The sequence below is a fragment of the Sphaerodactylus townsendi genome, linkage group LG10 (assembly GCF_021028975.2).
Source record: "Sphaerodactylus townsendi isolate TG3544 linkage group LG10, MPM_Stown_v2.3, whole genome shotgun sequence".
In the NCBI taxonomy this organism is placed as follows: Eukaryota; Metazoa; Chordata; class Lepidosauria; order Squamata; family Sphaerodactylidae; genus Sphaerodactylus; species Sphaerodactylus townsendi.
This window is the reverse complement of record NC_059434.1, coordinates 74,621,273-74,634,399: the sequence shown is the minus strand read 5'-3', so window position 1 is coordinate 74,634,399 and position 13,127 is coordinate 74,621,273. Positions and strand designations below refer to the sequence as shown.

At 45.3% G+C, this 13,127-nt stretch overlaps 1 protein-coding gene across 1 annotated transcript in view; it reads right to left on the bottom strand.

Moving 5' to 3' along the window:
• FAM13A (family with sequence similarity 13 member A) overlaps positions 1-13,127 on the bottom strand; it is a 176,391-nt gene that overhangs the window by 138,636 nt on the left and 24,628 nt on the right. The window contains exon 4 of the mRNA XM_048509094.1: positions 7,907-8,087. Coding sequence (XP_048365051.1) covers positions 7,907-8,087 — 181 coding nt within the window. The remainder of the gene's footprint in view (positions 1-7,906; positions 8,088-13,127) is intronic.

Sequence of the window (13,127 nt, the reverse complement as noted above, 5' to 3'; positions counted from 1 at the left end):
TCTGCTTCCTTTATGCCTGCAACCTCTTGCACAATGACAGCTTCCTTCAGGTCGCTAGCAAAACATGGTCCACCGTATGTAAGACACAGGCTGGACAAAGTGCCATTGGTGAATTCCACAGGGCCTGTAAAACAGTTCTGTTCCACCGGGCCTTTGGTGAGGCCAGCCACGGATTCCCCCTCTAGGATGCCCTTGTGTTGCGTGCCATCATTGGCACGCCTGATATACTATTGAATCAGTACTGTCCCCTCCCGGCCTTGGGATCGGGCGCCATATATTATGGCTGCTGCTGTGTTTTATGGTTATAAATTTGTAAATGGTTTTAAATTACCTTTGTTTTTATGTGTACAATGTTGTTTTTAGCCTGCTGTGTTTAATGTTATTATGTATTGTTGTTGCAGGCCTGCTGTACACCGCCCAGAGCCCTTCGGGGATGGGCAATTTAAAATCTAATATATAAATAAAATAAAATAAAATAAATAAATTGTGCAAGAGAAGCATGCAAAAGGCAAACAAAGAGGGCATACCAATGGCACAGAGCCCTGTTTATTGGAAGTGGCTTCCATGGTTTCCCCAGGTATACCAGAGCAATTTGCTAAATACAGGAAGCATAAATACTGCTAATTCTCTTCATGCTAGTTTGTGGGCCTTAGCTTGTTTGTGTTATCGCTCTCTGCTGAGTTCCTGAAAACTAGAATTGCAGATAATTTTCCAGGAAGCAAACAGTGGAAATCTCTGAGCGAAGGCTCACTCTTGGTTCTGTTTCAAAATGTCAGGAATAAATTGCTTTTTGTGGGCATTACTAGAGCAGCATTTGTCCAATTACAACTGTGGTTATTAGTGAACTGCATTTAAATGGAATGAAATGCCTGGTTTGAAATTACTGTATTGAAGTCAGACTGACCCGGCCTAAGGATATAAGGGACAGTGATATATCATTACAGAAAACTGATTGGGCGACAGACGCTAACAATCGGAGAGACGAACTCAAGGCTGCCTCAAGTATTAAACTCATAAATTGAAAACTGAAGTTCTCATTTTACAATGTAATGGCAATGAAGTCTCTGAGGGATGTTCGTGGCACGCAGCAGAGTTCATTTCTCAGCGATGTATAGAGATGTTTGTGAAGAGAACCCGAGGACAGCCCGACCCCGGCAATTCTGAGACTCTAACTCAACTATTAAGCAATGATTTGCAGCAAATATGTTAAATTCAAATTTTGGAGAAACTGCTGTGGACGAAAATGTGCCTGATGGAAATGAAAGGAAGGCGCCAAAAAACCATTTCAGGGTGGTATAAAAGGGCTCTTAGCTTGATGCAATTCCCAGAAGGACTGAGAAGAAAGAGGCACATATCCAAACAAACAACCCCTCCCCACCTTGGGCGTTACCTGCCTCTCCATCAGTGTTCAAGGCCACTGCGATCTTGAACCAGCAACCAGAGATTCAACCTGTGTGCTGTGATGAGGCTTGAAGATCTTTTGGAATTACAACTGAATCGAATTAAATAGAGAGAATGGCTGCTTTGGAAGAAAATGGCTGCTTTGGAAGGTGGACCGTATGAAATCACAAGCCACTGAAGTCCTTCCCTTCCCCAGCTCTTGCTCTCCCCAAGCTGCAGTAAGGCTGACACAATCTGACAACAGCAGATTAGCATTTCATTAAGAGATGTTTGAAGAATTTGCCTACATGGAACTAAAATGATACAGTTCCAAGAAACTCAAGTCCTGCCACATCCATATTATATCCTTTTTCACTGGGTGATTCCCACACAGCCCACATATAATGGGTTTAGGGGTGTAAAAAAGCATTATGGGGGAGAAGTTCCCACAGAACATTAACCCGCAAACACTTCTATTTGGCTGAACCTGGGTTAAATGAAAGTTGCTAAATTTGCAACTTTCCCCCTTTAACCCGGGTTTCAGACACTTCCTGCTATCCTGTGCAAACTAGGCAAGCAGGAAATCGTTCTATTTTCCCCCTTCCATCCACCATTAGATGGATTCTCTCGGTGGGCGCCATTAAAGTGGATTCTGTTGGCAGCTGCCATTTTGTGCCTATAAGTGTTGTTGGGGATTCTCAGGTGGGAGGATTCTTGGGTGGGAGGGATTCTCGGCTACATGGTTTGCAGAGAAGCACAGAGTTTCCTGTGAGAAACTTGCTGCATTCTGGCACCAGGATTTCTGGATGGTCCCTGCACTTGCTGTGCAAACGGCGACACAAGCAACACAGGTTCATTTCACCTGTTTGTGTAGCCTGTGCTAAAGGGGCCTATCATTCAGTCTCAATGGACAAAAAGGCCCAGTCACAGTCAGTAAGTTTGTTTTCGGGCCAAATAAGGAATTAAACTCAAACTGGTGAACCTCATACCATTTACAACACTGGGCCTATAACCTACTACGCTGCTCAGCAAAATCACAAGCCTTTCTCCACCTAAGGATCCTTCCATTGGAGAAAGAATTACTTTCATAGCTGGAGGAAGGATTCTGACTTTTCAGTTTCTATGGACATTTCAGCATGAGCACTGGGCCTCATCGTCACTCTGATGGAATGCAGAGCATGCTCCGAATTCATCTTGGTCGAATCCCCACTACCGCCTTAGCCAGGTTTCAGAACACAAACTAACCAGGTTTGAGGGACGACCTTCCCGGTCGAGTCCCCACTACCGTCTTAGCCAGGTTTCAGAACACAAACTAACCAGGTTTGAGGTCATTTGTGTTCTGAAAACTGGCTAAGACAGTAGTGGGGATTCAACCGGGGAGGTCGTCCCTCAAACCTGGTTAGTTTGTGTTCTGAAACCTGGCTAAGACGGTAGTGGGGATTCGACCCTTGTGGCCCCTGTGCAGTGAACTGTGCAGTGGAAGAGATGCTTGATAGCAGTGGAACAAGAGGTCATTCTCCTCAGGTTTTCCACAGTTATTATCACTGGGGAACATACGATAAGATTTCAACGGAATATTTAATTACAAATCAATTTTGTGTTGAGTGAGGTGAACATTGCTAGAAGGAGTTTTTGAAAACTTTGCCCAGACCAGAATATGTAAGAGCTGTGGAGCATTAAATCTGAATTCCCTGAAAATACACTGAAAAGTAGGCTTGCCAACCTCCAGGTAGGGCCTGGAGCTCTCCTGGAATTACAACTGATTTCCAAATGGCAGAGATCAGTTCTCTTGGAGAAAATGGTTGCTTTGGAAGGTTGACTTTATGACATGTTACCTGCCGAGGGCCCCTTTCCTTCCATCCCCAAACCCCGCCCTCTCCAAGCTCCGCCCCCAAAATCTCCAGATATTTCACAACCTAGATTCAGCTGCCTTAATCACATCTTAGAGTTTGCAATTTTTAAAGGAGCCCCCTATACAGTTGCAATTTTAAACCACAGAATAAAATCTGTTAGCTGCTGTGATTCCAAGTTTTGTCTTTTTACCCCCCTCCCCCAGTTATTTTACTCTTCTAGACAACAACAGAAAAGAACCAACTTCATAAAGAGACAGATGTAGGACAGTAACAATTATGTCTATTTATCTTCTCTAATCCAAACTGGCCACCATCCAGACAGAGAGAAACAAGAGGTCAACTTTCTGCAGCTAAACATTCTGCAGCGTAACTGGCAGCGAGGCTGCTAAAACTGCTCGGCAGGATTAAGTGGAATGACAATATAATCCGCACACGAGGGCAACTGATTGCTCGCGGTATCTCTGGTCTACATTCCTGTGGTTTGACTTAGGACAAAATGAAACTGGCAGGTGCATGGGAGGGGGGAAAGGGGGGAAGAGAGGAAGAGGGCATGCCAAACACACTTTTCCTGGCAACCATTACCCACTTGTAAGCAGGAAAAACAGGTGGGTGGCTAATCCAGGAAACACAAGGATCACAGTCGCAATCAGTTTACTGACCATCATACCCCCAATATTCAATGTGCTTCCCAAAACCTTGCAAAATGCCTGTAGTGGGCAACTATGGAATGACACCCACAAAGTTCTCCAGTGCAGCTTAATGTAGGGTGTGGTGTGAAGAGGTGTCCCCCTTTAATTTGATCCGATCCTATTTTCTGCAAAACATGGACATTGCGACAATATAATTCCTTTCCTTAAATATACCCGAATGCTCCATTGTTGTCAGCCTAACAGCAAGACATTCCGTAGATTAGTTATCTACACACCCAAAGACTGTCTTCATTCTTCACTATTTTGGCTTCTAGCGAGACGAGGAAAACCAAAGGAGAAGAATGAAGACGCAACAAGTAACAGAGCTCTTTCCAGACATCCTCACCTTGGGTCATGCTGTAGACACTTTCAGACTTAACAAACATTATTTGGGGCAAAAATTATCTGCAAAACGTAGACATTTGACCATGTAAGACGCTGGCCTAGTAAAAGTTTTCAGAGGAGGTGTCGTGGTTCATCCCCTTGAGAATTATGAGTCCTCGGGGAATGAGTAGAGCCCAGTAATCCCAGACCAGGTTGGGAACCAATGAGGGCTGAGCTTGGAGCAGCCAAGGCCCCTGCAGGCTATACAGCAGTGGTGGCGAACCTTTGGCACTCCAGATGTTATGGACTACAATTCCCATCATCCCCTGCCAGCATGGCCAATGGCCATGCTGGAAGGGGCTGATGGGAATTGTAGTCCATAACATCTGGAGTGCCAAAGGTTCGCCACCACGGCTATACAGGGTGAACAACAGGCAGGTCAGGACTCAGAACCGGAAGAGCCTCCAGAAGCAGGCCACGCATCCAGCCCTGCTCCAGCTGAACAGACTCATGCACCTAGCTCACCTGAGCCTACATGTCAATACAGACAGTGGCAGAGAGCTTTTGCAAGTTAAACAAAGAAGCACACTCTTGCTAGCTCAAAGGCGGCACCTTCTGCAGCAGGGGGGAGCAGAGTCTTCACAGTGTGAAGACTAATGTACTGGAAAACCCTACATTAAGAAGGTTCGTAGAGCTTACTGGCCTACTGCACCACTTCCTGTGACCTGTTGACTCTGTGTATTCTGACCCTCAGAAGGGACTTCTGACGCTGAAATTGCTTTGACAGACTCTCTGACTAGATTCAGCTCCCTGCTGAAACTTGATACCTTTGCCTCACAGCCTAATTCAGGACAGGAAGGGTTGTAGCTCAACAGTACAGCATTGGCTTCACATGTGTAAGTTCCCAAGTTCAGTTCCTGCTATCACCATTTAAAAGAGTCAGGCAGGAGGTGATGGGAAAAATCTCTGAGATTCTGGTCAGCCACTACCAGAGTGGGAAGAAATAATCTTGACAGACCAATGGTCTAACTCATTATAAGGCAGCTTCCTGTGATCAATCTGATTTCCCTTTGTTTATTTATCTAATATTTGTATCACTCTTGATCTCCTCAGATATTCAAGGCTGCTAACAAAACAGCAGAAACCACAAAGGCATACTATCATACACGTCCAGCAATACAATCATTAAAACACAGTTAAAATGCAGTTTACCCTTCACCAAACTACCTCTGGATCAAAAGACTCTGACACGTCTTTCTGAATGAATTGAGAAGAAGCTTGCTGCATCCATGCAGTTTCAAACGATTCATCCATTGTGGTGTTCTTTCCTAGTCCTCTATATCTTTATATTTGTGTGTGTTGTCAGAGCCAGTGTGGTGTAGTGGTTAAGAGCAGGTGGACTCTAATCTGGAGAACTGGGTTTGATTCCCCACTCCTCTACATGAATGGTAGACTCTAATCTGATGAACCAGTTTGTTTCCCCATTCCTCCAGATGAAGCCTGATGGGTCACCCTTGGGCCAATCACGGTTCTCTCAGAATTCTCTCAGTCCTACCTGCCTCATAAGGTGCCGGTCGTGGGGAGAGGATGGGAAGCTGTTTTGAGACTTCTTACAGTTGAGAAAATCAGGGTATAAAAACAAATTCTTCTTCTAATTTTAGATTATTTTCTCTTTTCCCTTTCTAATAAAAGATACCCACTTTGCCAATACAGGCAGAAAAGCGGCCACTTCCCGAAAAGGAGCTGAACAAGAGATGCCGGACTTTGAACATGGGACTTCACGTGTGCCAAACTTACGGGGGTATTTTACTTTAATGACCAGCCTTGCCAAGTACCAAACCACACCAAAATGCAGATGCATACCTTTCCCCAGATGTTGTATCGAGATACGCTCATTGCCCCATCTCCCTTGTTTCAAGTCAGATGGCATTTGAAACTACGAATCCACGCACAAAGCTGTCAACATAACAGTTGGCGCACAGCACAAATAAAGTTGCTCGTTTTTATCACTGCCCACTGGTCAGCGATCTCCAGATTCCACAATCCCACAAACCGACAAGTCACAAGGGAGAAGGAACAAAACAAAGAAAAACTAGCAGCAAAACACCCTCCCCACCAATCTACCGAAGTAGCATCAGCTTGAACCGAAGAAAGCAACTTCATCTCAAAAAAGGGGCAAGAGGGGTCAGGAAGAGTTTTTTTTTTAAGTCAAGCCAGCAAAAATGAAGAGATTGTGCCATGTCATTGTGATAAGAATATATCAAATAATGTTCATTATTTTTTTTAAACGGTCATGTAATCCCCCTGTCAGCTACACTGCCCCTAAATTCCACACTAAATTGTATACAGTGAAGATGAATACGCCTGTCTGTTAAAATAAACATGTCTTCAGCTCAAGATAACTATATTAGCAGCACAATCCCGGGCAGTTCTTAGTCTGAGCCTACAGAAACACATGGACTTAGATTCAACACATCTGATTTAACACACTTTCAATCTCATCTCAGCATAAACTGCTTTTTTATCATACCGCATTCAGCATAATATTTCACAGCATTCAGACAGTACAGCAAATGTACATCAAATACCGGGGGGGGGGGGGGGAGAAATGAGTGTGTTAGTGGGATAGTCCTGTTCCCCTTCCCCAAGTTGTTTCCTCTGCTCTTGGTAAATTAACCTTGCCATCAGATAAAAGGGTCAGACCATTCATCTATACTGAGTCAGACCATTAATCTGGAAGAGATTCTCCAAGGTGTCAAGCAAGAGACCTTTCCCAACTGGAAAAGTCATGAATCGAAGCTTGGACTTTCCTTTGCTGTATACTCTTCTGGGTAGAACCTGAAAGTGACCAGAAACGTATGTCACTTCCAGATTGTACCCAGAAACAATGTATGGGCTAAAAAGCTGGTGGCGCTTTAAAAATGTTTCATGGGACAGCAATCGGTAGGAGAACTAAAGAGGCCTGGTAACACAAATTACATCCCAGCCTCTGTGAATAATCACCAGCTCTCGTCCACCTTGGCTGCAATCCTAGGAGAACTTTCCCGGAAGTTTTAAAAACATCTTCCCTTGCTCTCCCAAATATCTCTTTTCTGCAGCCTCACCAGAAATCCAAGAGGGTAGGAGGGAGAGGGAAGGAAGGGAGGGAGGGAGGGAGGGGGAGGGGTGGAATGCAAGGGAAGAGGAGTGAGGGAGGGGAGAGAGTGAGGGGTGGCATGCAAGGGAGGGAAGGGGAGGAGGTCCGGCATCTGAACCTGGCCCACACACCCTAGCTGAGGGAGGCGGAGGGGTGGCATGAAAGGGAGGGGAGGGAACGAGGGGTAGCATGCAAGGGAGGGGAGGGGAGGGGAGGGGAGGGAATAAAATGTGATTTACTTCTGAGTGCCCCTTTCCTGCTTAGCAGTGCTCCCCCTGTCCCACTGCAATATATTTTAACAGCTCGATTACATATTGAAAACAGAAAAGAAAATCCACAGCTCTGAGGGCTGGTATGTTCTTCTTTAAATATCAAAGGTGGGGCTCTTTAGAAAAGGCATTCTGGACGATAGCCAAACAATTAGCTGTAGTACCAGTCGGCTGTGTGTGGCTAGCTCCCCTCCAAGTCTACGCCCTACCCTTTCCAGATCCAAATGGGGAGTTTTGCTTAAGCAAGGAACTTACTGAAAGCAGTTTGGCCCAAAAACAGTTGCAAGGTTGGAAACCGTCATCCTGTTCTCAGAGTGGTGCTCAGCAACTTTCCTCAGGAACTGGCAAAGGTACTTCAAGAGGCAATAGTGGGCTTCTGGAAGCTGCCTCACGAGCTCTCTCAAAGCAGTGACATTCCGGCCAGAATTCTGCACGTCTGTAGATGAGGGGAAAAAAATACAAAATGGTTCTAAACATCAAATAAGAATGGGCAGGAGGCCCAAACGTCAAGTTGCTATACTGAGAAAACAGATGCATTGAGTGGATTTACACACAATAACTGTATTTCACACAGTGAAGCAGTTGCGTGTCTGAGGTCGTCTCATTGGGAATCCGCAATGGGAAGAAAGACACAAATCTAAACTCACCCGAAGATGTAATTATGTGACCATTTCACCATGAAACAGTCTGCATTTGTACAGCTTGTAGGGGCAGACTGGGAAAGCAAGGAGGCTTAGAAAAGCGTGCCTCCGCTGCCATGACCCCAAAATATAAAACCCAGCCTCTAAAGTAATCAGCGCTTTAGGTTACTGTAGTAAGGCTGCCTCTGAGCAAGTACAAAGGGCAGAGCTTCCAATTACTTTATCTCCCTACATGTGTGCATGTCCTTAACATGTCAGTGTGGCCTTCAGCGTCTTGGTGGGCTTTCAGACGCAGCCCCCTTTCTGCTATTACAAACTACCAGCCTATCCACTACATTTCAATATCCCATGTTCCCTCACAGAGCATGTGAAACAATGCATTCCATGTATGACCATGTTTAGGAGGGAATATATAAAATCAGTCCCTCAAATCATTGGTCATCTTGCTTACAGATGAAAAATATGCTGCACTAGTAGCGGGAAATTGGTCCTAGTCTACTCTTCCCTTCTCCAAGACTCCCCCCTCAAGACTCCACCTGCCCAGACTAGCTGACATTTATCATGACTGCTGGAACTACAGCGGAGAAAAAAAAAAATCAAACACAGCTATATGGCTAAAGGCATGTCTACCCATGCAACTGAACTGCCCATCAGCCTTCTGTTATATACAACTCATGCAAGCCACGTGACTATACTACAACATTCCTAACTGTCCAAAATAACACATTCCTAATTGACCAAAATTTCAGCTTGGGATGGAGAGGAGTTTTAGGGTGGGGAACTCTAATGCAGGACAGACGTCTCAGCACAAGCATAAGCATTTTATTGTCATTGTGCACGCACAACGATGAGCACAACGAAATTTACAGCAGCATTCCTCGATGCACACAATTTCAGACTCATACCCCATCCTCACTTTCCCCTTCCTCCACCCATCCCTACACAGCCCCAAACATGAAGCCACGGAGTTCAGCATAGCCACAGCTCTAGAGTAGAAGCTGTCTCTAAGCCTCTTTGTCCTAGTTTTGATAGACCTGTATCATCTGCCAGATGGTAACAGTTCAAAAAGAGAGTGTGCTGGATGAGACGGGTCTCTCAGAATATTTTCTCTCAGACCTCCCTCCACAAGTTCTACCTGCGATGTTGTTAGTGTGCCAACAAACAAAAGTGGGGAAGGAATAGCGGTACTTGGTCAGACTCTCTGGGAGGAAGCCAAGTCCGAGCAACAGTGCAGTCAGTGCCTCAGTGGTTTTCCTCAGGCACTTGGGTGAAGAATCAGTCCTTGAGACTGAGCCAAATAATCTGGTGAGCCGCCACATGGCACCTGCATCTAAGGTTTCCCAGCCCAACCTAATATCAGTCTTCAGTATGATCCCAGCTTGAACGTGTGACTTTCAAACATGAGAAGAGGTGGATTTCTCTGTCAGTAAAGCCATGTGGACCAGGAGCAGCAGTGGCGTAGGAGGTTAAGAGCTCGTGTATCTAATCTGGAGGAACCGGGTTTGATTCCCAGCTCTGCCGCCTGAGCTGTGGAGGCTTATCTGGGGAATTCAGATTAGCCTGTACACTCCCACACACGCCAGCTGGGTGACTGTGGGCTAGTCACAGCTTTTCGGAGTTCTCTCAGCCCCACCCACCTCACAGGGTGTTTGTTGTGAGGGGAAAAGGGCAAGGAGATTGTAAGCCCCTTTGAGTCTCCTGCAGGAGAGAAAGGGGGGATATAAATCCAAACTCCTCCTCCTCCTCCTCCTCCTCCTCTTCTTCTTCTTCTTCTTCTGCTTCTTCTTCTTCTTCTTCGATCAAAACATTCCCATTTAAAATCCCAAAATCTCCTCAATGAGCCCAAGCCAAGTTAACTAGAGACTGTGAGGCAATGGGATGTGCTCAGAGATGAGCCATTTTGAAACCTAGATTAAGTCTTGCGTGCTAGAAGTGCTTATCAAATGACAGAACAGGATATTAGGTTATAAAGTTGCTCTCTTGCGGCTGGAAGATTGTGGCTATAGTTCTTAAGCATCCAGCTCAACTCAGTGAACCAACAGCTGTTGTATGGATATCTTGACCTTTTTAAAATAGCAGAAGAGGTTAAAAGCCCAACCCAAATGCAGACAGACAGGCCATGTTATGGATAGTTAGGGATGACCATTTCCCACACATCTCTACCTGATGTGCGATAAACATTTCCTTACTACTGTACTGGCAGGTTGATACCCTGGCTCATACCAGGGTATTTTGTGCCCAGATAGTTGGTAATATACCAAGGTAAACAAGCAAGTTGCACACAGTGTATACAAATAAGAAGTATTTTACTTTTCACACTTGGCCAGAAATCAGGATAAGAAGAAGGCTGAAATTCTCACTGTGACAAGATGATAGAGAGGGCTGATACCATAATTATTACTGCTACAGAGGACATTCAGTACAATAATTACATCTAAATGTAGTTTAACCTGAATAGTGTCCTACTGAACTTCCCTACCTTTAAGTATCTGGCCCCTGTTTATGTAATGCTGATCATAAAGCTCTTTCAGGTCACCTTTGGTTTTGAACAAATGAAATGACGGACCAAATGGTTTTCATTTGAAACGTGGTGTTGGAGGAGAGTTTTATGGATACTGTGGACCATCAAAAGGACAAATATCCCCATACCGCCCAATCAGGTCCCTCCACTCCTCAGCGGAGAACCTGCTAGTAATCCCTGACCTGAAGGAAATCCGTCTGGCCTCAATGAGGGCCAGGGCTTTTTTGGTGCTGGCCCCCACCTGGTGGAATGGGCTCCCTAGTGAGATCAGGGCCCTGCGGGACATTTGTGAGTTCCACAAGGCCTGTGAGATGGAGCTCTTCTGCCGGGCATTTTCTAGGGGCCAGCTGGGTTGACACTTATTATCACTGGCCTCCCGTCGAAGAAGTGGGGTTTAAGTTGCCATCCTGTGTATACATGTTGGATTTCTTGTATTTTAATTATTTATTGCTATTTTACTTGTATTGTGCTTTATATTGTTGGATTGCCGCCCTGAGCCCTTTGGGAATGGACAGGGTATGTATGTATGTATGTATGTATGTATGTATGTATGTATGTATGTATGTATGTATGTATGTATGTATCAGGGGTAGGGAACCTTTAACACTCAAAGAGCCATTTGGACCAGTTTCCATGGGAAAAGAAAACACTTGGAGCCGCAAATAATTTTTGACATTTAAAATAAAGATAACACTATAACAATATAGGGTTTTTTTAACCTTTTACTCCGCTCATTCTGAGAAGCGCATGGATGCGCCTGCCCTGCTGCCTGCAGGGCAGGCAAGGATGAAGCCAGCAGCTCGGCCTTGCCGGCCACCGGGAAAGCGCCCGCCCCGCTCCAATGGGGCAGACGAGAGGGGAAGCCCGCGGCATGGCCCAGCCGACCGTGGGCAGTTGGTGCGCCCGCCCTGCTACCTGCAGGGCGGGCAAGGATGGGGCCGGCGGCTTGGCTCGTGGAGCCACAGTGCAAGGGCAGAAGAGCCGCATGAGGCTCTTGAGCCGCAGGTTCCCTACCCCTGGTATGTATGCATGTATGAATGCAGAGGTGGGATCCAACCAGTTCTCACCACTTCTCTAGAAGTGGTTACTAATTTCTTCTGAGTGCCGAGAAGGGGTTACTAAAGCAACCTCTCTGCCCAGTAGGGACTGGAGGTGCGTGTGTGTGGCGGCGCCACTGTTTGAATCCCACCATCATCGGAACCTGTTATTAAAATTTTTGGATCCCACCACTGTGTGTTTTTGTATGTATGTATGTATGTATGTATGTATGTATGTATGTATGTATGTATGTATGTATGTATGTATGTATGTATGTATGCATGCAGAGGTGGGATCCAACCAGTTCTCACCACTTCTCTAGAAGTGGTTACTAATTTATTCTGAGTGCCGAGAAGGGGTTACTAAAGCAACTTCCTGTCACCAATGGGGACATTGGAGGTATAAAGGGCTGTGGCATACGCCATAATTGTTTTGGAATCCCACCACCATCGGAACCTGTTATTAAAATTTTTGGATCCCACCACTGTGTTTTTTTTTTGTACGTATATATGTATGTATGTATGTATGTATGTATGTATGTATGTATGTATGTATGTATGTATGTATGTATGCATGTATGCATGTATGTATGCATGCGCAGAGGTGGGATCCAACCAGTTCGGATCCAACCAGTTCTCACCACTTCTGTAGAAGTGGTTACTATTTTTTTCTGAGTGCCGAGAAGGGGTTACTAAAGCAACCTCCCTGCCCAATAGGGACTGGAGGTGTGTGTGTGCGGCGGCGCCACTGTTTGAATCCCACCACCATCGGAACCTGTTATTAAAATTTTTTGATCCCACCACTGTGTGTGTGTGTGTGTGTGTGTGAGAGAGAGAGAGAGAGAGAGAGTGAATGAATGAATGAATGAATGAATGGATGGATGGATGAATGAATGAATGAAGCGGGCTTTAGATCAAATCAAGCCTAAACTCTCCCTAGAAACTAAAATTACCAAACTAAAGCTATCATACTTTGGTCACATTATGTGACGACAAAGCAGTTGTAATCAACATCTTCAGCCTACTGAGGTAATTCTACAGGTTAGATACAGCTCAGCATTTCCATAGGTGCCAGGACTCACGTCCACAAAGAATAACTTTTGGAGGTTCTCCATCTCATCCATTTTGGGCTGATGAGGGAAGAGGGATCTGGAAAAATCACACACTGCGGGAAGAAGTTGCTTCTGGGGAAAGGCTGTGCTGGGTCGGGATCCAGCATGTGCGTTCTTCAAACTTCCTTGTAAGTGAGGGCAACATACAGATGCAATAAATAAAAT